The 27899-nt window shown below is 37.7% G+C and overlaps 1 protein-coding gene across 4 annotated transcripts in view; it reads right to left on the bottom strand.

Moving 5' to 3' along the window:
- The window catches only part of LOC126778772 (uncharacterized), a 212040-nt gene that overhangs the window by 146773 nt on the left and 37368 nt on the right, over window positions 1-27899 (bottom strand). For 2 of the 4 annotated variants that reach the window (XR_007670230.1, XR_007670229.1), the window contains exons 38-48: window positions 23743-23846; window positions 22967-23120; window positions 22263-22318; window positions 21026-21182; window positions 20496-20622; window positions 17765-17874; window positions 16392-16553; window positions 15127-15225; window positions 11617-11704; window positions 10077-10154; window positions 9492-9545 (exon numbers count right to left, since the gene is read on the bottom strand). Coding sequence is in view for 1 of the 4 variants with exons in the window: in XM_050502410.1 (XP_050358367.1) it covers window positions 5731-5814; window positions 9492-9545; window positions 10077-10154; window positions 10498-10598; window positions 11617-11704; window positions 15127-15225; window positions 16392-16553; window positions 17765-17874; window positions 20496-20622; window positions 21026-21182; window positions 22263-22318; window positions 22967-23120; window positions 23743-23846 (1374 nt within the window). In the remaining 3 variants the exon portion in view is untranslated. Of the gene's footprint in view, window positions 1-4411; window positions 5815-9491; window positions 9546-10076; window positions 10155-10497; window positions 10599-11616; window positions 11705-15126; window positions 15226-16391; window positions 16554-17764; window positions 17875-20495; window positions 20623-21025; window positions 21183-22262; window positions 22319-22966; window positions 23121-23742; window positions 23847-27899 lie in introns of those variants that run through there. The other 2 variants (XM_050502410.1, XR_007670228.1) reach the window with 2 other exon arrangements.

Raw genomic sequence — 27899 nt, 5'->3', positions numbered from 1 at the left:
TATAACCTTTATTATACATATAAAAAACATTAAGAAAAAAAAAATAATTAGAATTCGGGTCTTCAAAACTCGGGGCAAAACAAAATACCTATAATAATTGTGTGATATTTTAATTTGAAAGTTTTTTTTTTAAATTCTCGATCGTTATTATGTCCGTATTATCTTAATTATACTTATTGACTTTAAAAAAGTCTGTATAACTCCTCCAACCGGCAAAATAGTCCAAAATATTTTTTTGTTTAAAGTCGGTTATCATTTTTCAATAAGAAAGTTACTTTTTTGATTGTTAATAAGTAATTATTGTTAAGAGAACTTAAATTGATTTCTTTATTGAAAAATTAGTGTTTGTTCTCTACATACATTTACCTTACTATTTGTTATTCGTAGCCTTCAATGGTAGCTTTTGAATTGCTCCTCAAAGACAAATATCTGTAAGAAAAACGAATCATTTCTTGGGTATAGTAGCCCGGTATTATTGGACACCATAAGAAACCTAACTTCTGATTAGTTCCTTGTGACTTTAAGAATACTGAATCAAATACCCTTAATATAACACACTTTTATTTGGGGGTAGGGCCTTGGTTTCCGGCTAGGTAGCATCTTGTCCTCTATTCTATAATATAGTAATATATATTTCTGTTTAGCGGTATAAATATGTAGTATAATAAGTAATTAGTTGATGTGTAACTGCAGGTACAAGAGACATAACATCTTAGTTTCGAAAATTGGTGGCCTATTAGCGATGTACGAAATGGTTAATATTTCTTTCATCGCCAATGTCAATGGGCAGTGGTGATATACCATCAGGTATTCCATTTGCAAGGCCACCTAATATAATTAAAAACTTAGCAATACAAAAGTTTGTCTGTAGAGGAAATATAAGTGGCATTTACCTAATCGAGTAAAAATCCGGATGGTACCGTTGAAAACACAAAAGTCATAGTCAGCTGGCTTATGTTGACATCGATAGTTGATCTTATATGGCTAATAAGCGAACGATTGGCAGCTGCCCAAATAGCGGTGGGTGCTTGTAACAGCCTGTGTGTGAATGTCCCACTGCTGGGCTAAAGGCCTCCTCTCCTCTTTTTGAGAAGAAGGTTTGGAGCTTATTCCACCACGCTGCTCCAATGCGGGTTAGTAGAATTCACATGTGGCAGAATTTCAGTGAAATTAGACACATGCAGGTTTCCTCACGATGTTTTCCTTCACCGTCAAGCACGAGATGAATTATAATCACAAATAAAGCACATGAAAATTCAGTGGTGCTTGCCCGGGTTTGAACCCACGATCATCGGTTAAGATTCACGCGTTCTTACCACAGCGCCATCTCGGCTTACCGAGGTGGGTGCTTGGGGAGGTTGCCAAAATGGTAAAAAATGCGTTGTACTATATACCGGCTAAAACTTTTTTCATGAATAGTTAACATCATACAGAGCTAGAAAAAATTCGTCATCTGCATCGTGGAGGGGGGGGGGGCTATGCGTCAGCTGCTTGCATGAACTTGTTGTTCTTCGATTGGAATAGGCTACACGTGACTGTTTTTTTATAGATATTGCCATATTGGTAAACATTTTGATCCGCATCCAATCCATTCCTTCTGTTTTAGATATATTTATATCAAAAACAGAGTATTAGGCTTTACCAATAATAATTATTAACTAATTGAAGCCTGCTTTGTGGCTATTTTAATTTTTACCTAAATTTACTGTATGTCTACAGACAATTATAATTCAAATGTACCGTTCAGACGGCTTTTTTTCTCGTTGCAACAATATATTGATGACAACCTAAATCATTAAAACACAGCAATACGTTACAACATTTTACGATCCTTAATTCCGTAACAGCCTGTGAATGTCCCACTGCTGGGCTAAAGGCCTCCTCTCCACTTTTTGAGGAGATGGTTTGGAGCTTTTTCCACCACGCTGCTCCAATGCGGGTTGGTGGAATACACATGTGGCAGAATTTCAGTGAAATTAGACACATGCAGGTTTCCTCACGATGTTTTCCTTCACCGTAAAGCACAAGATGAATTATAATCACAAATTAAGCACATGAAAATTCGTAGTCGTAAAATAATGCGATAACCTACATACATTCGCACCATCGACCTTCATAAAAACATCCATTTGATCGCCAAATACTTCAAAATTCTCTCAACGAAGTATTTTTAGAGAGCCAGACAAAGCAGTAATCCTCTGACAACACAGGCCTGTTCTCACACCTCCCGGACAGTCTAAAGCGTCCCATGGACGTCCTGAACGACAAAGCCAATAGGATTATCATCGCAAACGCTCCCTTCGCACGGAAAATATACACGAGGACACTAAATACAAGTCGGTACTTGTGATGTCACGCAATTGTGACATAAAGTCACAGTACTACGCCCGGAGTCAACTAGTCTCTGGGCGTGATACGAGTAATAGTACTCGCCCCACGCCCCGTCACGCTGTAAAAATCCAGTAGGTCCAACAGAAAACATTCAACTAGAAATAACAGCATAATAATTTTAATTAGCCAGCGACTTTCATAAAGAGACAGCTTCTGCAGTCTAGTGAAATCGAAGTTAAGGAGTGCGGCAGCCGATTGTAGCCAGCCCGGATACCAGTAAATGATACGAGTGAGATAATCGCCCTCAGTCTACTGACCCCTCTAGCATAGGAAGCCTCTAGGATATGACTATATATTTATGTATATGTTGTATTATAATATTTTATAATAACTGATTTGTAATATAAGCTTGATATTCCTGATTGTCGTTTCACTCTCTAGAAGGTAGGAATACTTTTTCAGAGATAATTTCTTATATTATATCTGTTTTAATATGAATATATAATACTTACCACCCGGTATGCTTTGATTTGCCTCTTTACTTTTATTTTTTTCATACCATAGTATTGGATTGCGCTTGACGACAATTATATAAAAAAGACAATGATGAGTTGAAGATTGGAGTTCGCTTGCCTAAAATATGGCTGTTCTCTTCTTTTGAAGGTACTCAGGTTATATAAAGCAGGCAATACTGGCTGGTAAGCTATTCCATAACAATACGTAATACGTTGAATTAAACGGTACGTTCGGGCAAATTGGCCTTCCGTTGTGGAAGGGGTGTCAGTCCTTACGACGAACAGCGAGTGTCAGGTGGTAAAAGGGTGAATAAGGAAGATGATGAAGTTTCTTTTTTTTTTAAATGGCTAGCGCTTGACTGTTATCATACCTGATAGAAAGTGACATACAGTCTAAGATGGAGCGCGCTCGCCTAGAAGATGCCTATTCACTCTAGACTTGAAGGTACCCATATTGTAGGTGGTGGGGAAAACGGAGGTCGAGAGGGTATTCCAGACCTTGGCGCTGCGTATCAGAAACGAGGAAGCAAATCGTTTCGTACGTGTCTTAAATAATATGTGTCTTAAAATGTGTTCTTGAACACACTCAAATATATTTGTAAGCTATTATCCGATACGACTTGTGATAAGCTATTTCTCATGCTGAAAATGTATAAATGTTGTATGTTAATTAATCATTGCAAAAACCCTAGTATATTGTACACACGTCTACAATAATGAACTCATTAGTATTTTATAATATGAATATAAATTATCCGTGTTGCGTCGCAGTTAATTGTGTTTCACACGTTGAATATTTGTATGAAATAACACAATTCGTGTGGCCTCAGTCCTCTCTTAGTATCATTATCGAATTGATTATCGAAATAAAAACACAGCGTTGTTAACAAAGTGACAGATCAGCTTTAAAATACTATTAGCATTTATTACCTATTTAGTACCTTTGTTTAATTATTGGGTATGAATGAATTTTTATTTTAAAAATGCCCAGTCATTCGGACGTCATGAATAATTAAAACTTAATCTGTACTACATTTTTAAAGTAAAATTTCATTGGTACCCAATAATTACAATACAGTTTAACTAATCACCCGGTAAACAGCGTCTATAATTAACTCGTAATGTAATGTACATCAACATTTATCAAATGCTGAAATAAATGTTACAAAATAAACAGTACAGTAACAGCCTGTTAATGTCCCACTGCTGAGCTAAAGGAGGCCTTAGCCTCCTCTCCCTTTTTGAGCAGGTTTTGTAGCGTATACGACCACGCTGCTCCAATGCGGTTTGGTGGAATACACACGTGACAGAATTTCAGTGAAATTAGACACATGCAGATTTTCCTCGCGATGTTTTCCTTCACCGTCAAGCACGAGATGAATTATAACCACAAATTAAGAACATGAAAATTCAGTGGTGCTTGCCGGGGTGTGAACCCACGATTATCGCTTAAGATTCACGTGCTCTTACCACTCTATTCTTATCTCGGCTTTTACACAACATACAAAATAAAACCAAGATTATTATTATTTTTTTATTCAACACCAACATCGACGAAACGTGGCAAAAAGGTTTTGACATAAATTTTTCACATATATTGATACAGTTTGTTCAAATTGTAAGCAAAGTAAAAAGTATTTTATATATTTAATAACGTACATATTTCATTATAGTCATTTCAATTTATTATCATATAACAAAATATCGTCTGAATTTTATTAACTTTTCCTGTTTAATTTTTTTTTGTGAAGTAATTTTTATTCTGTTTTTAATACCATACAGGCTCAATTTAAAATCGTGTTGTATAAATTGTATATTTGAAATGACGTATAGAAATATTATATGAAAAATATCTGATATACATTGGAGAGCAAAAACCGCCAAATAAAAAAACAAAAATACTGGGGGCGTCGGCTCTTGGAAGACGATATATAGAATATTGTACATGCATTTTTTGTATATACAGATATTATTTTCGTATTAAAAAAAAACGTTGGTGGTACCACAGATTATAATACTTGTAAGATTCGTTTTATGTTGTTTTTTTTTTAATACCGAATTTACAGAGTTGTAAAAGTAAGGCAAAAGAAGCTAAACATGATATTTTCTAAAACAATCATGTCTATATATTATTTTATTGACTTTTTTATTAATAGAAGAAAGAGATGAAATAGGAGAGAATGTACTTAAAGCGCTTTAAAGCAAGCGCTTTTATAAATGGTACTAGACATTCATGTAATAACTCCTAAAAAGTCGTCAAAACATAACATTACACGACTCTTGTAATGTTACAACATTGCAGGTCGCAGGGTTTTAACAAATCCACCGTCCCATTCGTCTTGAGGACATCGGCGCGAGCGCACGTCTCGGCGACGCTCTCGAATAATATCGACCAAATATAAATCACCAAAAGTATATCGCGAAATACTTGAATATTTTTTTATAAATCAACTCAAGAAATATTCACTCTTCACATTAAACTCTTGAATAAAAGAAATAATAAAATTTGACCTCTTTTTGTAACGTTCAAGATGTACAGTTGTTAGAAATATACATTGAAATTAATTTCTTCGTTTACAATTCGTATAGTTAAATATCACAATGACGTCACAGTTCGTGAGGAAAAATAAGTAAATTACCGCTTTTTGTATTCACTTAAATTTAAAATAATAATAAAGATAATGCTAAGTCTGTACACCATGTCTGTTCTTACAAAATCATCTATGACAGGATATAAATCAATCTTACGTCACATACCGTTTTGAGCGTCGCCATACATACGGACATTTTACAATACATGAACAGGCGAGAACTATACATTACATGTATATATAAGTAAAGCCTGGCAAGCTGTCAGTTTATTGCGTTTGTTTTTTTTTGGGTATTATTTCTCATATTTGTTGAGCCTTCTCAAACTTGTAACCTCCATTCCGTATATTGTGAATGATGCCGGTTCTTCAAATCTCACCTAAAATTAAATATTCAATGTAAATCACTATATTGTAACAAACAATATGGGCACCTTCAAGTAATATGAGTGAATAGGCATCTTCTAGGCAAGCGCGCTCCATCTTATTATTACTGGTGGTAGGGCTTTGTGCAAGCTCGTCTGGGTAGGTACCACCCACTCATCAGATATTCTACCGCAAAACAGCAATACTTGATATTGTTGTGTTCCGGTTTGAAGGGTGAGTGAGCCAGTGTAATTACAGGCACAAGGGACATAAAATCTTAGTTCCCAAGGTTGGTGGCGCATTGGCTATAAGCGATGGTTGACATTTCTTAAAATGCCAATGTCTAAGGGCGTTTGGTGACCACTTACCATCAGGTGGCCCATATGCTCGTCCACCTTACTATTCTATAAAAATAAAAAAAAGACTGTATCATCACTTTCCATCAGGTGTGATAACAGTCAAGCGCTAACTTAACTAAAAAAAAAACTGCTTTTAAAACTTCTGAGCCAAGCCCTATCTTCTGAGGAGAACGGTTGGACCTATTAATGCTTCCATTTATTCCATTTTAACCATGGATGACTATAGGGGTTGTCAAATCAATACGAAAAAGAGATAAATTACATAAACAAATAAGAAAATACAGTGATAATGTTGACCTTAATATCAAATACACTTTATATAGAAATACACTCAAAAAAGTAATAAAAATGTTAAAAAGACAATATTCTAAACAAAAACTAGAATTAAATAAAAATAATATAAGTGAAACTTGGAAAGTAATGAAGGAGGTATGTAACATTGATAAAGTTAAAATTTCTTCTACAGACTTGTTAAAACTGAGCCCGTCTCCTATAGACTCCCTTGATCATGAGTACAATAAGTTTTTTACATCTGTGGGTAGTCACTTAGCCAGACAAACACTAGAAAAATTAAATACTAATGAAATTACACTTTCTAAATGCTAACATTCTAAATCTTATACTGTACCCCTAAAATCTATAAAATTCAAGACATGTTCTTGCCATGCCAATGTCGTATTTAATAAACTTAAGTTTTGAGTCTGGTGTTTTTCCAAAGATTTTTAAAAATGCTGTCGTATGTCCCATTTACAAAATGGGTGATAAAACAGATGCCAGTAATTATAGGCCTATTTCCCTATTAAGCTCAATTTCCAAAGTTATAGAAAAAATTGCTAATAAAAGATCTGGAACGCAATAACTTCCTATCAGAGAGCCAATTTGGTTTTCGCAACTCTCGTTCCACTAATGAAGCTGTTCTTCATTTATCATCTAAAATAACCGCATATAATAAAGAGAAATGTCTGGGGATTTTCCTAGATCTACAGAAAGCATTTAATACAATATCCATTCCGATCCTACTAACTCGTCATGAAAGTATTGGAATACGCGGTAATGTTCTTCAGTGGTTTCAGGAATATCTAACCGATCGCAGGCAGTGCGTGAGAGTCGACAACTATACAAGTAACTTTAATTAAAACAACCTACGGTGTTCGCCAAGTGAGTACTCTAGGCCCAACGCTGTTCTTAGTGTATATCAACTAACTATGCAATACCAAACTAAAAGGTGCTGATATACAAATGTTTGCCGACGATACAGTCATTCTATTTCATGGGATTACGTGGGCGGATGTGCACCACCTGGCTGAAAAAGGACTTTCCACTATTATTTCTTGGCTGGAGGACAACCTATTAACACTTAATACCAGTAAGACGAAGTATATCTGTTTCAGTAAAACTAAGGCATGAGTACCAAAAGTTGTACACTCATACATATCCATGTAATAGAATCGACAACGTACACGCCCCCATTGTACATGCACAAGCTTATCTAGAGTATCAAACATCAAATACTTGGGTATAATTATAGATGAAATACTTAGTTGGAATAAACACATAGCATCAGTTTGTAAAAGAATAAGAAAATTAATATACATTTTTAAAACGCTCAGGCATGCAATATGCCTGAGCGTGATATTCCCCTCTTAATAAGAACATATAAAGCTCTAGCAGAATGTAAACTTACGTATTGTATTTGTTCATGGGGTGCCGCTGCCAAAACCCATATGTTAATGGCTGAGCGTGCCCAGCGAGCTCTACTTAAAGTAATTATGTATTTACCATTCCGATTTTCAACAAAAAAGGTTTACGAAAAGGCGAATGTTTTATCTGTGAGAAAACTTTTTGTACACTTATGTATACAAAAATACCATAAAACAGTTGTCCCATTCCTACCCACAACTAATTTCAGTAGAAGAGATCGATTTCCCTACAATAATGTTAAAAGTAAATTTGCACAGCAACAATATAACAGTCTCGCACCTAGATTTTATAAAAAATTAAATAAATTTTCAAGAATACAGAATATTAATAACTACCAATTAAAAGGCAAAACTAAAACATGGCTAAAACAACTTAATTATGAAGACGTTGAGAAACTATTAACTACCTCATAAATGAACATCTACATCACACGCTCAATTATAGCACACACACACACATATTTACACACTCACGTACACACGGTTTGGATTAACTTACAATAATTAGTAATAAGACCCTTTGTAACTTTTTAATAATTGAATGGGAAGGAACTGACTTCTGACGCACGGGTAACACCAGTTCAGGAGTCAGGGCCACTTTTTAAAATATGTATGTATTGGATAAAAATAAAGTATTATTATTATTATTACCCATTCACTGTCCTGCTCAATTTCGAGTTAGTGGCACACATACACACACACACACACACACACACACACACACACACACACACACACACACACACACACACACACACACACACACACACACACACACATACACCCATGTGGCAAATTTTCATGCTACACATGTAGATTCCTCACGGTATTTTCGTTAACCACCGAGCACGAGATGAATTATAAACACATATTAAGAACATGAAAATTAAGTTATACCTGACCTGCTATTAACCCCAAATAATACCCCGTTCTAATTTTCAAAAAGTACCTAATCGTTATAAATTACTGTTATTAGATCCTCGCCATATACTCCTGACAATGCATATTATATTATCCCGTGACATTATTCACACCCAGCCCAATCCAAAACTAAGCAGAGCTTGTACTATGGAAAACAGACAACTGATATATTACATATACTACGTTTCTTTTTCAAATACATACTTATATAGATAAGTACACCCAGACTCAGGACAAACAGACATGTTCGTGCACATAAATGTCTGTCCTGGGTGGGAATCGAACCCACAACCTTCAGCGTGAAAGGCAAGTATCTACCAACCACGCCAACCGGCCCGTCAAATGATTGCTAATTGAATTTTTTCGCTTTGAAAAGAGCGAGTGCCCATAGGTCTGAACGAACTACGACACCAGCCAGATTACGGCACAGTCTCAGTCATGGACACTTTTAAATCGTAGAGATAGTAAGTAGGTTAGGTCGAGTTACAACCAAACATTTCGTTTTACCAAAAGCAAATTAAAATATAGGATGAGACTACTACGGTATTAGTAACAAGACATACAAATATTACATTAATATTTTTAATAATATGAATGTATGTACTGCTGGATAAGCTCATCTTCATCGAGAATCGTCTAAATATATTAGATCAGGGATACGTGACACACCATTTCGTACTCATAAATAACTAAAAATTCATAAATACTAACCTTGTCTTCATCTTTCTGCACTTCGCCTTTCGATTTATCAGCTATAACGGTTACCTATAACCAAATAGAAATAAATTAGTTTCATTACATTACACTATTTACAAAACATAGCCATAAGAAGTGAAAAGTAACTGCTTGTCAATCTCCTATTACAGAGCTAACACCTTCTCTAATTTTTCAGCTTATACCACCACGCTTCTACATTGCGATTAAATTAAATACAATGAAATTAGTAGTATGTAGGCCCTAATTTTCTTATTATCAACAAAAACGGCATTACAGCCGCGGGCGAGCCTTATTAGGTCAAGTACATTTCTCCAAATGGATCTGTCTTTGGCTATCTCCACTCTAGTTCTTCCGGCTGAGCCTGGGCCTGTCTCGACCATCAGGTTTGACGTCTAGTAAGTAGGTTTTATTTTATTGCCTCATTCATTCTCGTGACCGTCAAAAATAATTTACCATTATTTATTATTGGCTCCCTCCATAAAAGCTTTGAACATTTAGTCAAATTCTAGTTTAAGCTGAACTCTTACAATAATTTACGTCGAAAGCTTAAATAGAAACTCTATATTACGTGTTACGTACGTCTTTTGAATCGTCGTCGTGCGATTCTTTCAAAACCGGTGGTATATTTGCGCCTAATTTCTCAACCAACGATGGTACCTGCGATATTTTAAATATAATTTAAAATGTATCCTAGATTTATTAAATGTATGAAGGATTAATTTGCAATGCCAACTAAAAACAATATACAATATATTTTATTAATTACTTTTAGATAAAGTAAGTATCACTATAAAGCACCACTTAAGACAAGTGGTAACTCTCTCCTTCCACTCTCGCGAATGTAACTGTAGCCGGACAACACCGCCATTTTGTTGGGGTCAAAATTCAAAGAAATATTTGCTATAATGTATATTATATTACCATGAATAGATTTCTTATCTGGTTAAGTTTGCTAATTAAAAGATCGGAACGCAAAAATCACAAACAATGTTAAACTAACGTTAGGATATTGAGAGAAGCAAGCTCGAGCGTGTCCGATGCAAGGTGGTGCCACCGCGCGACCGTAACGGTCACGATCAGCCGCGTCGAACATGTAATAACCTTATAATATTTAAATTTAATACATTTATTATATCTACTGATCACATACTTCCAAACACCAAACATGTCGTCTGACAAGAAGCTTTTGCGATTATAAATTAAGAAGAGCAAAATTGTCTACTCGAGCAGAAAATGTCCATAACTATATCCTTAATTCTGCTGATAACCTAAGACTTCATTTTGATTTTGATCTAATTTCAATGTACGTTATTGTTTGTTAAATAAATAAAAAAACGGGTAATTCATTTAGGTACAAGGCATCGTCCCAATACTGTTACGTACAAAACAATTTCTATGTGCACAACTCATTCAGTGACTCAGGCCTTTTACAGTATTACACAAAATGTCATCTTAAAGTATAGTAATCTCCTCTAAATGTACCCACCACCACAGCTCATTCCAATACTTCTCTCCAACGCAGGTTTGTGATACTCATGTAACAATCTTCGGTAAAAACTCCAACTTAATTCTTATCTAAATCTATATTATATAAAAACCTCGATCTTATCCAACATAAATAATGTAAAAATCGATACACATCGTATAGTACTTCGATGTAACAGTATATCTATACAAACACACAAATATTAACTATATAGGCAAGTCATAAGAAATATAACGTTGTTTATATACAAATATCGAAATATATGAATTGATTAAAATATTTATACACACATAACACATACCGTACCGTAACAGCCTGTGAATGTCCCACTGCTAGGCTAAAGGCCTCGTCTCCTCTTTTTGAGGAGAAGGTTTGGAGCTTATTCCACCACGCTGCTCCAATGCGGGTTGGTAGAATTCACATGTGGCAGAACTTCAGTGAAATTAGACACATGCAGGTTTCCTCACGATGTTTTCCTTCACCGTAAAGCACGAGATGAATTATAATCAAATCAAGCACATGAAAATTCAGTGGTGCTTGCCCGGATTTGAACCCACGATCATCGGTTAAGATTCACGCGTTCTTACCACAGGGCCATCTCTACATACATTATTAAAACGATCGGTCACTTACCTCGCGGTGTCCTAAAGAGTGCTACGGCAAAATCACCTTTACCAGCAACGAGAACACCAGATCTCTCCTCGCGGAAAAACTGCATCATCTGGATAAGAATATCTTTCAATGCAAAACCTACACATTACGGAACTAAGCAAACTATAACAATATAAGTTCAGTATAACTGACAAAACCCAGCAACGGTTTCAGCTGGTACCCTTAACTCAGACGATGTCACAATAAATGGAACACAGGGAAAGACATTCAAGTATGTCGGAATACATTTAAGGGAATGATGTTTTTGTCATGGCCAATTTAATGTTACCCTATCTAGATCCGGGTGCTGCAAAAACGAATAAATACTAATTTTATCCCACGAAAATAAAACTAATAATACGCGGGTGAAGCCGCGGGTACACGTACACACAGATAGTGATTAATAAAATCGAAATTTTAATTCATCTACAATGAATGCAGGTTAAAGTTTAAAGATCACCTTGACTTTTTTCTTGCATTTGGTATTTCCTTTATTTGTTATAATACTACAAAATATACATCAATAACATAGCTCTGCAATTTTAACTATTACGACATCGCTACATAATATATTAAAACAAAATTCTTGAACCGCGTCTGTCTATCCGTCTGAACGCAATTAACTCATAAACTACCCAAGGGATTTTAATACAGTTTTCACCGATGGACGAAACGATTCACGGGGAAGGTTTAAGTGTAGTAGTAACAGCCTGTTAATGTCCTACTGCCGGGCTATGTCCTCCTCTTCCTTTTGAGTAGAAGGTATAGAGCTTATTCCACCACGCTGCTCCAATGCGGGTTGGTAGAATTTACATGTAGCAGAATTTCAATGAAATCAGACATATGCAGGTTTAATCACGACGTTTTCCTTCACCGTCAAGCACGAAATGAATTATAAACACAAACTAAGCACATGAAAATTCAGTGATGCTTGCCCGGGTTTAACCCACGATCATCGGTTAAGATTCACGCGTTCTAACCACTAGGCTATCATGGCTTGGCTTAAGTGTATAATTAATTAATGTTTGTTGTAAATTGGCTGAAATATGACGATAAATGTTAAATATATCGGAAAAATTATTCGAACTGAGATCTATTCGCAAAGTGGCTGGCAGCGGATGGATATTGAGAACTGAGGATCGAGCCTATGTCCAACAGTGGACGACGGTGGGTTGATGGTGATGTATGTATATCTTTAATGGTGTGCGTCAAGTAAACTATCTATCTATGTATATCTTATTCTACCCGAGCGATGCCGGAACGGGTAGCCAGTTCAAATATAAAGCCGACTTTGGTTTTAAATTGTAATAACGAACTTCTCAATATTTCTTTCAATTTTTTTTAAATTTAACTTTTTTCCAATGTTGATTTTAACATTACTTAATATATACATAAAAGCATTACGCTTATTTATATTTAAAAAATCTACTACGAATTCGGAAAGGCAAGAATTTTTCTTTGTTCGTACATCTTAGGAACTCATTATTAGTTTTTTTTTTTTCAATTAAATCCAATTTAAATTTCAAAATGATTTATTCTTGTAATTGTCAAAGTAAAAACTACTGCTGATCCGGAAAAGTAAATACCTTGCACTGTGGAAGAAACTTGAAAATACTGTCCGTTCATTAATACATATTATATTATATAATTAAAAAAAAGTAACGATTTAATTTGTATATTTTTGAATTGTTTTGAATGCAAAATTTCATAAAATTTGTTTATTATATTAACAGTCAAATTAATTTTGTCAAGCCATTGTATTATAAAATTATTTTATTATTCATACATGTATCAGTATAATTTATTCTAAACATAAATGTAATGTCATCGTTGTTTAACAATATAATATATATTGTAAGAAATTACGTCAGGATCGGTATTAATATATAAAATAAATAAAAGTGGTCCGAGTACACTCCCTAGAGGTACTCCGTATTAATTTATACCAAGAGCGAGCCTTTACATCGCTAGGCGACAACAACGCTAGCTTTAGAAATTTAAGTTAATCTGTTATTTAAAGTTCGTTATGATTGATAAGCTGTTTTGGGTGATTCTTTGAACATATTACTCCGTTGAGCCACGATTGGAGCACAGCACGGGAGAGGCCGCGGATGTGTTATATCATCGCGATCCCGCAGCCTCTCCGATCCGTACCGAAGACGACCATCGCAGTGGTGTTAGTGGGTAAGAATCCCGCATAACCCACCCCCCCATGGAGCCGGGTACCTTTCTAAAGGTTTTCAATGCGTGAAAAAAAAGTAGCTTGTTATTGATTCAAAAACAAGCGGATGCCACCGAATTCACAATTAAATCTCTTACACAGGATTTCATGCTATCGAAAGCTTCGATGATATAATGTTTTTTTTATTATAGAATAGGAAGGTGGACGAGCATATGGGCCACCTGATGGTAAGTGGTCACCAAACGCCCTTAGACATTGGCATTTTAAGAAATGTCAACCATCGCTTATAGCCAATGCGCCACCAACCTTGGGAACTAAGATTTTATGTCCCTTGTGCCTGTAATTACACTGGCTCACTCACCCTTCAAACCGGAACACAACAATATCAAGTATTGCTGTTTTGCGGTAGAATATCTGATGAGTGGGTGGTACCTACCCAGACGAGCTTGCACAAAGCCCTACCACCAGTAAAATGCCCACCTGTCATTTTGTATCATTTAAATGTATTAGTAGTATGTAATATGTCGGAGGAGGGATGAGTAATTTTTTTGAGTTGATATTATTCATTTTTTTTTTATTAGATCACCAACAAAGTACGCACAGATGCACACAGTTCACAAAAAAAAAAGTATTACCTCAATTACAGGGGATAACTACATTTATACATCATACTGTAAAGTTGCAACGCTTAGTGAATTTATTTTTGAAACAGTACAGGAACAGCATATCCCACTGTAATGTCCCACTGCTGGGCTAAGGCCTTCTCTCCCTTTTGAGGAGCAGGCTTGGAGCTTATTCCACCACGCTGCTCCAATGCGGGTTGGTAGAATACACATGTGGCAGAATTTCAATGAAATTAGACACATGCAGGTGTTTCCTCACGATGTTTTTCTTCACCGTCAAGCACGAGATGAATTATAAACACAAATTAAGCACATGAATATTCAGTGGTGATTACCCGGGTTTGAACTCACGATCATCTAATAAGATTCACGCGTTCTAACCACTGGGCCATCTCGTCTTTTGTCCTGAGTCTGGGTGTAATTATCTATATAAGTATGTATTTACAAATTTCACTGAAATTTTGCCACATGTGTATTCCACCAAACCGCATTGGAGCAGCGTGGTGGAATAAGCTCAAAAACCTTCTCCTCAAAAAGGGATAGGAGGCCTTAGCCCAACAATGGGACATTCACAGGCTGTTACTGTGTACTATCAGGACAAACAGACATGTTCGTGCACACAAATGTCTAAAATATATTTAAAATATTAGTATGATTGAACTCGATTAAACAAGATGGCAACATTACCATATGTTCGAGATCATTGCCGACGATCCCCTCCTGCCTCGGCCGGTAGACGACGACGCGGCACACGCAGTTGCCAGGCGTATAGAATTTTCGCAAAACCTGAGAAAAATCAATTTATAATTACGTCAGATATCGTAAGTAATACATTCGAAATATATAAAAACATGCTTATACTTAACGGCGTGGAGTCGATCACGTGGGCAATTCGTTATGGGAGATTTTTTTTTATAGAATAGCATGGCGGACGAGCATATGGGCCACATGATGGTAAGTGGTCACCAAACGCCCTTAGACATTGGCATTGTAAGAAATTTCAACCATCGCTTACATAGCCAATGCGCCACCAACCTTGGGAACTAAGATTTTATGTCCCTTGTGCCTGTAATTACACTGGCTCACTCACCCTTCAAACTGGAACACAACATACCAAGTACTGTTGCTTTGCGGTAGAATATCTGATGAGTGGGTGGTACCTACCCAGACAAGCTTGCACAAAGCCCTACCACCAGTTATCAGACATGTTGTAGGCGGAAAATAAAACCTTAATCTCGTAGCATTGCTGTTTATTTGTTCGCTTACAATCAATAATCACGACAACAACAATTAAAATTATTTGAATGACGCCCCTTAAAATTGATGGAAACGCAGCAAGTTCGATACAGAAAGACGACCGTTCCCCGAGTCCTTTTCCAAAGTGAAGTGCATGAGAGCGTTCAAGCAAACAAGTATCCGATGTCAAATTATAAACTCATAGCTGTCAAGTTGGCACTGTCACTTCCTGTTTCGACCACTCAACCGTACTACTTGACGTTTCCGAGAACCGCTAATAGACGGCGTTGTACTCAAATTATGGCGTCTCATCTTTGATTCTGCGACAAACTGATACGGGAACTTTTTTGGATTTATTCTTTTGATTTGTACTTTTTTTTTGGATTTGGTTTTTGATTTATTTGAAAATTTGGACGGATTCGTTTTCATATTTAAACGTGTCATTTTTTCAAATTTTCCCATCTTCTAATTCTAAAGAACTGATTACTATTTTACTTCCTTATCGCCTCCGTTGTTATGTGAAACTGCTTTCATCTTATAAAATGATATAATAAGAGCGGGTTTACATGGTGCGATTTAAGTTGATCAACATGTTGTTCGACAAAAAGTCGAAAACAAATTTGAACGAACAAGATTCGACGATTCAATAGAAATTGATTTAACATTGGTAACAAAAATGGCGAAAAGTAAATAGACATTTAAGTAATGGTTTATACCTGTTCAATGGCAAGGATCTTTCCAGATGGTCGGAAGTGTAGGTAACTGTCCTGGTAGAGCTGATCTCCGCTCTCCAGTATCTGATCCAGAGTTGAAGAACACCAGCGACAGACATCCTCGACACGGGACATCGCAACAGCCATTACCGAGCACGCTAGAGCCTTGAATGAAATATCGTGGACAAACATTATTATGACAAGCGAGAAACTGCCATAAAAACGATGCAATAGATAAAAACATTCAATGAAAAGTAAAGTGTGCAATTCAGATAAAAAAATTCTATATCTAGATATGGTTCAAAAAATTAAACCAAACGAGTCATGAAAGGGAAATAACACATCGTAAGATCGTTCAGAGGCGTTTCTAGCCCATAGAGCGCCCGTGTGCAATTATTACCCTAAGGCCCTCTAGTAAGCGCGCTGTTAAAATGGAATAGGTACAGATGTTCCTCCCCCACAAGGTTTCCACTGCGTGAAAAAAAAGATAAATGTTATCTTCTATAGAGATAAATGTTATGTCAATGTTAAAAAAAAAATTGTAAAAAAAATCGACTTTCATACTAACTCGGTCAGGAGCTTTTTTTCAATTTCAATTTTTTGACATTGACATAACATTTATATAGATATGTTAACTCGATAAGGTGTTTATCAAAAACCTTATTTTACAACAGGTTTTTCTTAGATATATATTTCGAAACACAATATGCAATTAATATTGGATAATATTAGGTTCAATGGTAAATTTTATAAATAATGTATTAACATACATTGGGAAAACTTTGCAGTTGGGTCGAAACAACTTCGAGGGGGAAGCACGAAGAAGAGTACAGCTGGGCAGGGCAGCGTATAAAAAACTCGGTCAAGTCTTTTCGTCACGGATACCGCAATGCTTGAAGACAAAAGTCTTCAACGAGTGCGTCTTACCGGTTATGACCTGAGCCGAGACGTGGACACTGACAGTGCGTTTGGTCCACCATTTTTAGGTCGCTCAACGAGCTATGGAGAGGGCTATGCTCGGAGTTACTCTGAAGGATCGAATCCCAAATGTGGTGATCCGACAGAGAACCAAGGTTATCGACATAGCTCAGAGGATTAGTAAGCTGAAGTGGCAGGGGGCTGGACACATATGTCGCAGAACCGACGACCGTCGGAGTAGACGCGTTCTGGAGTGGAGACCACGCCTTGGCAAACGTAGCGTAGGACGCCCTCCAGCTAGGTGGAGTGACGATATACGCAAGGTGGCTGGCAGCGGTTGGAGATTAAGAGCTGAAAATCGAGCTCAGTGGCGTGTCATTGGAGAGACCTATGTCCAGCAGTGGACGCAAAAAGGGTGATGATGATGTATCAACATAAGTCAGAAAATTTAATCTTACCTGATTCCCTCTTGAAGCGTATGGGAACTTTCGACAGCACATCGAATGCTGTGCCGACAGGAACTGCGTGCCGTCATTGAGTACCAACCACCCGCTGGTGTTCCGTTGACCTTGAAATATTTTATGAGACACGTGACATGCTGACAATAAGGCGCCAAATACTATATATATATATATATATATATATATATATTATATTTTTAATTATCTCTTAAACTATGCAACCAAAAACATACTTTAAAAAACGAATTTTATCTAAATAAAATTTCCTTGGTGATAAAGCAATTTATTTCTAAATATATTGACGTGATGTATATGAAACGACACAGTTTTGTGACTTAAATATAAAAGTTAGACATATGTTGTCGCTGACTTTTTTGTAGACATTATCAAACTCTACAACTTTACTCCAGAACTCAATCATATATCTCTCATCGTTAAGGCAACGTTCATAAGAAACGTTTTCGTTCAACCGTTTTTTCTCCGACTCACTTTGCAAATTCGACTACCACAAAATAGTCTCTTCATTTTTCGGGTTAATATATAACCTATGTCACTCACAAATAATGTGGCTTTCTATTGGTAAAAGAATTTTCAAAATTGGTTCTGTAGATCCAAAGATTACCCCCTATGACCTCACAAACTTTACCTCTTTATAATTTTAGATAGATAGCTTGAGATACGATGCGTTGGACATTCCATAAGGATAGAAAACCCTTAATAAAACAGATTAAAAATAAATGCTATATGCATATCATTCAAGTTTTACTGGTGGTAGGGCTTTGTGCAAGCTCGTCTGGGTAGGTACCACCCACTCATCAGATATTCTACCGCAAAACAGCAATACTTGATATTGTTGTGTTCCGGTTTGAAGGGTGAGTGAGCCAGTGTAATTACAGGCACAAGGGACATAAAATCTTAGTTCCCAAGGTTTTTGGTTTCAACGTTTTCGTTCTGGAAATTTCGACCTTCAGAACCAACCCTGTGGACGGCCGGAGACCAAAGTGGAAAATGAAGAATTAAAGGCTATTGTGGAAGCGGATCCATCACAAAGAACTTCAGAGATAGCTGCAGGCTTCGGGGTAAGTGATAAAACTGTATTAATCCACTTGAAGCAAATCGGGAAGGTAAAAAACTTGAACGATGGGTACCTCATGGATTGAGTAAATCGAACTTGCAAACACGCGTCGACTGCTGTCTTACTTTGATCAACCGACACAATAATGAAGGGATTTTAAATCGAATCATTACTTGTGTTGAAAACTGGATACTGTACAATAATCGGAAGCGCTCGTCGCAATGGTTGAACCCTGGAGACCCAGCCAAATCCTGCCCTATACGAAAATTGACTCAGAAAAAGTTACTTGCGAATATTTGGTGGACTAGCGCCGGTGTCGTTCACTATAGCTTTCTAAAATCTGGCCAAACGATTACGGCAGATATCTATTGTCAGCAACTACAAGCCATGAAGGAAGAACTAGCTGCTAAACAACCGAGATTGGTCAATCGCTCTAGGCCACTGCTGCTTCACGATAACGCCAGACCACACACTGCACAATAAACAACCACTAAGTTAGATGAGCTACAATCGATTCCCACCCAGGACAGACATTTGTGTTCATGAACATGTCTGTTTGTCCTAAGTCTGGGTGTAATTATCTATATAAGTATGTATTTACAAAAGAAAAGTAGTATATGTAGTATATCAGTTGTTTGGTTTCCATAGCACAAGCTCTGTATAAGCTTAATTTGGGAACAGATGGCCGTGCGTGAATAATGTCCAAAAAAATAAATAAATCATGAAAGTGTACGCGGAACAATATAACTTAGTATTACATTTAAAATGTGACAAATCACAAAGTATTAATGGTTATTTCAAATACAAAAAAATAAATAAAACAAAACGATTGATCTTATCGACGGACGTAGGTATCGACGCCTTATTGTAGTAATAGAGCAATTACACGTTCCCACATAATATTATACAATATTTACACGCTTTTTTTAAGATAGTCATAGATGATAAACATATGTGTTATATCGTTTTAATTTACAATCACTTCTTCAAACAGTAACAGTAACCTGTGAATATCCCACTGCTGGGCTAAGGCATCTTCTCCTTTTTTGAAGAGAAGGCTTGGAACTTGTTCCACCACGCTGCTCCAATGCGCTTTCGTGGAATATACATGTGGCACAATTTCAGTGAAATTAGACACATGCAGGTTTCCTCGCGATGTTTTCCTTCACCGTCAAGCGCGAGATGAATTATAATCACAAATTAAGCACATCAATATTCAGTGGTGCTTGCTCGGGTTTGAACCCACGATCATCGATTAAGATTCACGCGTTCTAACCACTACGCCATCTCGGCTTGAGGATAATAACGATTGAAATTTATTTAAATACGTGTTAGTATTTTAACTACTATTTATTTAAATTAAGATGTATTAAAATTTTCTAACGAGTTTGCGACACACTTTGTATTTTGATGAATTAAAAGCTATATAATAATAAAATGGGATAAAATTATTACTTGGAGTGTCAATATATGTGGAAATTGGACAATATATTTAACCGTTTTCAGTTTTATATTTTATTCGGCCGTCTCTATGACTGCCTGTTTTTTTATTATGTAAGATTTAAAAGAAAAAAAAACCCTTTTATATTGACAGTAACCCAACAATACATAACATTCTAAGATGTTTTTCGTTTATCATCAGCGTCATCTGACCTTTCAACTTCCCCTCTTCCTTGTCCTTCTTCTCGGCGGCTCGCTGCGCGTCGATACAGGTGGCACTCCCCGGGGGGTGCTTCCTGTCGCCCTCGGAGGCGCGACGTTTACTTCCATCGATACCAATCTACAAATATTTCAATATCACTTACATAATACTAATATAATAATTTTAGTATATTTTATTATAATAACCAGACATTTGTCAATTCATAGCTGTAATCATCGATTTGAAGCTAAGGCAAAAAAAAAAAACAATACTCTTTACTTTATTTGCTTTATTTTGCCAAAAGGATTTGCGCAAAGCGTGCTAGCATCAAGAAGTTCTCTAAAATATATGATTATTTCACAATTCACTCGATTATTTCACCTCTATTATATAAATATATTTCAAAGTTCCAGTTCACATACTAAACCGGTGGTAACCTGCTAAGTCTAATAGTACCACTTTTACAACGAGGACCCAAGGGGTTCCTTAACTAAGAGTATCATCGGAAAATCTCTCTCAATTTACCAATATTTTACGTTACCTTACTCGTTGCCGGTACAAGTTTGACTCCAGGCGGTGCTCGCACTAGAGGCGGATCGACTCCACCCAATTTCTTGATCGGCTGAATCGTTACCGCCATCGCATATAATTGAAAATCGTATTTCGGTCGTTCTATCACCGGTACGTTTTGGAGATACCTATTATTGAGAGAAAATATATAGCCAATGGAATTATTATTGTTCTCGAGTATGTGTGTGTAGTGTGTGTTTCGCACATACACTACACACACACACACACTTACGCACAGGTGCACTCTGTATTCCTTTTTTATTAATATAATTATGTATATAATATCGTGGTGAGTATTTTTTATTATTTATTAATAATTGCATAAATGTTATTTCGAATAGGTATACAGACTAGCAAAGGAGCAACGTGATTGTTAGTGGTCACCACCACATAAACTCACTGTACTCAGCTTACCACACGCTTATTATCCGATTAAATTCAAACACACAATTCGACACGAGTGAAGAAATAATTGAGGCGCAGAAGTAAAGTTTTATGCATTCTCAGGCAACACTCTACCACTAATTGGCATTAATAACGCGGAAACAATGATTAATTCCAATAAATAATTTCCAATATTCGGCCTGCGACTGAGAATTTCTCGTTAGAAAAACATGTTTACTTTTTATTGGTCTAATCTTGGTCTAATCCGTTGCTTCAACCAGGACCACGGATTCGATTAATAACTGCGGCTAACCAACGTTGTAGTCAAAACTATTTGCTATACTATCGGTTTGACAATGTTTCGATTTGAAGGGTCAGTGAGCCAATGTAGCTTGTAGTTACTGGTGGTAGGGTTTTGTGCAAGCTCGTCCAGGTAGGTATCACCCACTCATCAGATATTCTACCGCAAAACAGCAATACTTGGTATTGCTGTGTTCCGGTTTGAAGGGTGAGTGAACCAATGTAATTACAGGCACAAGAGACATAACATTTTAGTTCCCAAGATTGGTGGTGCATTGACGATGTAGGCGATGGTTAACATTTCTTACAATACCAACGTCTATGGGCGTTGGTGACCACTTACCATCAGGTGGCCCATATGCTCGTCCGCCATCCTATACTATAAAAAAAAAGTTACGTACAATGTAGCTAATTACTCACTGATCTTTCAAGGAATATCTCAGATCCCGTAACTAGCGGTGGCACTTTTGCTCTTTTGCCTTCTATAACGAAAATAAAAATAAAACAAATGTGCTTTTACTCACGCAAACGCCATCATTTTTGCTGACGTGAACGTCAAAACGCAAGCAGCGCCATCGTCCTACAAATTAGTAAGCTATTATAACATATTTTAAACTTTGTAACAAATAAAAATAATATATTAATGTTGTTACCAGAATCGCTTATTAAAAAAATAAATATCTTTTAATAAAAATTAAATTAGCAAATGAAATATATACATGACGATCAATGAATCTATATCATTTATGATGACATTCACATATGATGATAATGACGTTGGGGCTATTTTCTGTTATACTTTACCAATATATTTTATTATTACCTTACCAATATTATAGTTATATTTATTTCTCTTAACAAGCCGGGATGGCCCAGTGGCCAGAACGCGTGAATCTTAACCGATGATCGTAGGTTCAAACCCGGGCAGGTACCATTGAATTTTCATGTGCTTAATAATTTGTGACTATAATTCATCTCGCGCTTGACGGTGAAGGAAAACATCACAAGGAAACCTGCATCTGTCTAATTTCATCGAAATTATGCCACATTTGTATTCTATCAACCCGCACCGGAGCAGCGTGGTGAATTATGCTCCAGACCTTCCCCGAAACGGAGAGGAGGCCCTCGCCCAGCAGGGGGGCATTAACAGGCTGGTACTTTACTTTTTTATTTACGTCCCTATTTTTATATTAAAATAAAGAAACACTAATTATAATGTCATATAGACCTGCGCGTCGGCGCGCAGGCCGCTGGCCCCGCAGGCGTGCGGCTCCAGCAGGTAGTAGGGCGGCGCGCCCGCCGCGCGCCACAGCGCCGCGGCGCGCCCGCGCGCCCACAGCACGCCGTGCGAGTGCCGCGCGAAGAAGCGCTCCAGCGCGCTCCTGCGGCCACAGCGCGCGGGTTAACCATTAGGTGTTCCACGGGGACAATTCTTGGTCCTTTTTTATTTTTTTATTTTTTTTCCTTTATTTTACCTGGGAGTTTAGTCATCAGATTGACTATGTCGCCCCCTTACGAGCAAAACACGTAATAATGATACAAAATCAAAACAGCTTAACACCTAATTAACTTAACATTACTTCAATAATATAATACATCCATAATCTTTTCTTTTCTATATAAGGTATTATTGAAAATGAGCAAGTATTCTATATATACATTTTCAATAATAGCTTAGCTTCGTTCGATAATGGTACCGCAAGCCAACTATTACATATACCCACATTATATGATTTTAATAAACACATTCCATCAATCGGTGATAAACATCATCCATGCAGTTACATTGTATTATTTAGGTCTGTAACCTGCGTATAATATAAATAATATTTAAAACATTTGTAATTAATTTTTTAGGTCAGTTAAGTAACTCCATAGATATAAATAAACTAACATTTAACCGATACATAAGCTGACTAATTTTGCTATTATATTCGTTGAGTACATCGACTGGATCACTTTTTTACAAACGAATGATAATAATTACAAATGGATAAAGATTACCTGAGCGTCATCTCGGTGGGCTCCCTCTGTTCGAGTTTACCAGAATACACCAGCTGTAAGTCGTAGCGCACGTAGTTGACGCCTAAGACGAAACGTTTCAGGACCTAAAACGGAAACATTGTGGTTAATGACTTAAATGAAATGCAATTTAAGTATACAATCGTATACGATTTTGAACCATTTCAAATCAAACTTTCAAGTGCTCCCTTGTATCGTTAATATCAGAATTTCATTTATAATTAAATATAAAACCACCACTTATTCGGAATGCAGATTCTACCGAGAACCGCCAAGAATCATAGTATCTACCCTTTGGCAACATTTCAAATACAAAGTTATATCAAACAAATACAATTTAACTTATTTATCCGTGCAGTGACGGAGAAAGAATACATTTCACTGCCCCTCTCTTTCCCATGAGTGTCGTAAGAGGCTCAGAGCTCTTACAGGTGGATATTAATGCTATATATAATTGGTGTAAAAATAATAAAATGGAATTAAACGTCAGTAAATGCAAGCATATAAAATTTACGCGAAATCTCAATATAATCAAAACAATATATAGCATTGATAACATCAAGTTGGAGGAAGTTTTTGAAATAAGTGATTTGGGTGTCATTTTTGATGACAAGCTTACTTTTGTCCCGCACTTCAATAAAATAATTACGAAAAGTTCCAAAACGTTAGGATTTTTAATTAGAAATGGTAAACACTTCACGAATAACACGAAAAAAATAATCTATAACGCTTACGTGCGTAGTGTACTGGAGTACGGTAGTGTTGTGTGGAATCCTTGTTACAATGTACATCGTCTGCGTATAGAGAGAATATAGAAGCGATTTGTATATCATCTATCCAGAAACAAAAAAACCTCATACAATAAATCTAATAAAAATTACAGCAATCTCTTGAAAGACTTTAATATGGATAGTCTCTCTGTACGCAGACAATTATTAGATCTCTCTTTCCTATTTAAGATAATTCGTAACGAGATCGACTGTACTTACTTACTTGAAAAGATATACTATCGTATTCCAAGGCGCAATGTTCGTAGTTTTCTGGGCACTTTTGATGTCAGAATATCAAAAACGAAATTAGGATGTAATGCACCAATGCCTAGATCATCACGGTTGTACAATGGTTTTTGTCAAGATCTAGATATTTTTAATGACTCTGCCATGATTTATCGTAAACGGGCGCTAGAATTGTTGAGAGATGCAAATAATAAATAATGTTATCTTAATTTTATTTTGTATTAATTAGTATATTTTTAGTAATTTTTTTGTAACGTAAACTTTGCATGAATTTAATGAATTATTGAATTTTAATTTGTACCTATATCAATTTCAAACTATTTGTGTTATTAATTTTAATTTTATTAAGTGCATGTTTATTTTTTTATGATCTTTAATTTGTACCGATTTGAATTTTTTTTTTTTAATCTTTCTACTCATGTTGCTATAATTATGTGTTAATGTATTTTTAAAACAAATATTGTAATTGTTGTGGCTACTTTAAAAAGCTTCACATGTTAGCTATTTTCACTAAATTGTTTTACATTTGTTATTAAAACATGTAGTAGCTACTAGTGGTCCTTAAAATAAATAAAATAAAAAAAATAAAGAGGCGACTAAGGGATATCTGAGCGACCATCTGCTCATCTGGTGGTAGGATGCTAACATCCGCCTGGCTTGTTACCACCGTACGCATGGTGAAAAACTCGTGAAGTGGCTTGCAGCCGCGTTTCGAGGTCAGCCAGCGTACAGCCAGAGCCCGAGCGAGTATTGCCGCGATGGGTGTTGGTCCAATTGGAGACGGCTGTTGAACCAAAAAGCCGAGATGGCCCAGTGGTAAGAACGCGTGAATCTTAACCGATGATCGTGGGTTCAAACCCGGGCAAGCACCACTGAATTTTCATGTGCTTAATTTGTGATTATAATTCATCTCGTGCTTTACGGTGAAGGAAAACATCGTGAGGAAACCTGCATGTGTCTAATTTCACTGAAATTCTGCCACATGTGAATTCTACCAACCCGCATTGGAGCAGCGTGGTGGAATAAGCTCCAAACCTTCTCATCAAAAAGAGGAGAGGAGGCCTTTAGCCCAGCAGTGGGACATTCACAGGCTGTTACGGTTACGGTACGGTTGAACCAATGCCGGGGGAAACTGTATTGACCTGCCGGACAGGGAGACCCGAAGAAACGGCTGTTCCGCTGGCCGCCCGTGGCATAGTACAGGGGCCCGAGCGTGCCTAACCAGCTCGTGAGGCTGCCCCACCAGGCCACGCATAATCTCGGGGTGGACCGTCGTGCCGGTTGGTGACCGGTAGGTGGGGTCCCGGCGGCCACTTCCGGGGGGGTTCGGGGTCCCTTCCGTCCGGCGGGTCAGTGTATTTTTCCTTTTGGCAACCACTTGGGGAAACACGCCTGCACGCTTTGCCCATCCCTATCGTGGCAATACATCGCTCGCTTCACGTCTCTTTTCCATTCTATTTTTCCCAAATGGCGCAACAAAACAGAAATAACGGTCGTACATCGGTGCACACCCCCACCATACCCTCGCTGTTTGAGGTCGAGTTCTCTAACATCCGAGGACTCCACACTAACCTCAACGCTGTCCACCACCATCTCGAGACAGCACGGCCAGCAATGTTGTTTCTCACGGAGACACAAATACTCCGTCCTGCCGATACCAGCTACCTTAATTATCCCGGCTACACGCTTGAAGAATCCTTCAAAGCGAAAGCCGGAGTATGCTTGTTCGTCAGGACGGATGTTTGCTGTCACCGACTGCGCTGCTTGGAGGACCCCTCCTTCTCCATGTTGGTGGTACGTGTGGACCTGGTTCGTCAGAGCCGAGTTTACGTGTGCCTTTACAGATCCCACAATGGTGACTTGGAGACAAGCTGACTATTTGACCATCTTAGTCGGGTGGCAGATGCTGCGCAAGAGCAATTTCCTAACGCGGAATTGGTGTTTTTGGGGGACTTTAATGCTCACCACGAATCCTGATTGAAATCCCTCAAAACTGACCATGCTGGAAGGACTGCTCATGCTTTTGCTCTCACACATGACTTGACCCAACTGGTTGATCAGCCCACCAGGATCCCAGACATTGATGGGCAAGCACCTTCTCTACTGGACCTTCTGCTGACTTCTCACCCGGTGGAATATCAGGTTGTGGTTCAGGCTCCTCTTGGCTCTTCGGATCACAGCCTTATTTCTACCAGAGTGCCACAGGCCAAGCTGCCGCCACTAGCGGTATGCAAACGTCGCGTTTGGCACTATAAGTCGGCGGATTGGGACGGTATGCGCGATTACTATGCGTCGGTCCCTTGGAAGGAACGTTGCTTCAGTGGGAATGACCCGACAGCTAGTGCCGCTGCTGTTGCTGGCGAGATCATGCTGGGAATGGAATACTACATTCCTAGCTCAGATCTCGTCAGTAGCAGTACGCGTAACCGTTGGTTCACTTGTGAATGTGCCGATGCTGTATCAGCTAAGCAGGCGGCATATCGCAAGTGGATCAACGGCTGCATTAGCGGGGCATCTAACATTGACTCACTGAAAGCAAACTATAATAAAAAATCCAAGTCCTGTAGAAAGATATACACGAGAGCGGATGCACAGCGCATTGTACAGATTGGTCATGACCTTGTTTCGCATCCTAGGGGCTCCCGTAGCTTCTGGCGTCTGACCAAGTCTGTGCAAAACAATTTCTGCCAACCTTCGCTGCCACCGCTCAGAAATCCGGACGGATCGCTAGCTCACAGTCCGCAAGAGCAAGCTGATCTCCTGGCTAAACTCTTTGCCGACAATTCCGTCATCGATGATTGTAGTGCACTGCCACCTACAATACCTGCATGTGGCCATACGATGCCTGACATTAAAATCAGGCAACGTGATGTGCGTGCGGAGCTGCAATGACTTGATGTACGGAAAGCTAGCGGTCCCGATGGAATACCAGCCATAGTGCTGAAGAAGTGCGCAGCGGAGCTGTCTCCTGTGTTAACGCGCCTGTTCCAACTTTCTCTCTCTTCGGGAAGTGTGCCGGAGGCTTGGAGAAGAGCTAATGTGCAAGCGGTTCCCAAAAAAGGGGATCGGTCTGACCCGGCAAATTATCGGCCAATAGCTATCACCTCAGTACTTTGTAAGGTG

The sequence above is a fragment of the Nymphalis io genome, chromosome 27, assembly GCF_905147045.1.
Source record: "Nymphalis io chromosome 27, ilAglIoxx1.1, whole genome shotgun sequence".
Classification (NCBI taxonomy): Eukaryota; Metazoa; Arthropoda; class Insecta; order Lepidoptera; family Nymphalidae; genus Nymphalis; species Nymphalis io.
Note: the sequence above shows the minus strand (reverse complement) of the source record. Positions and strands in the feature narration are given on the sequence as shown.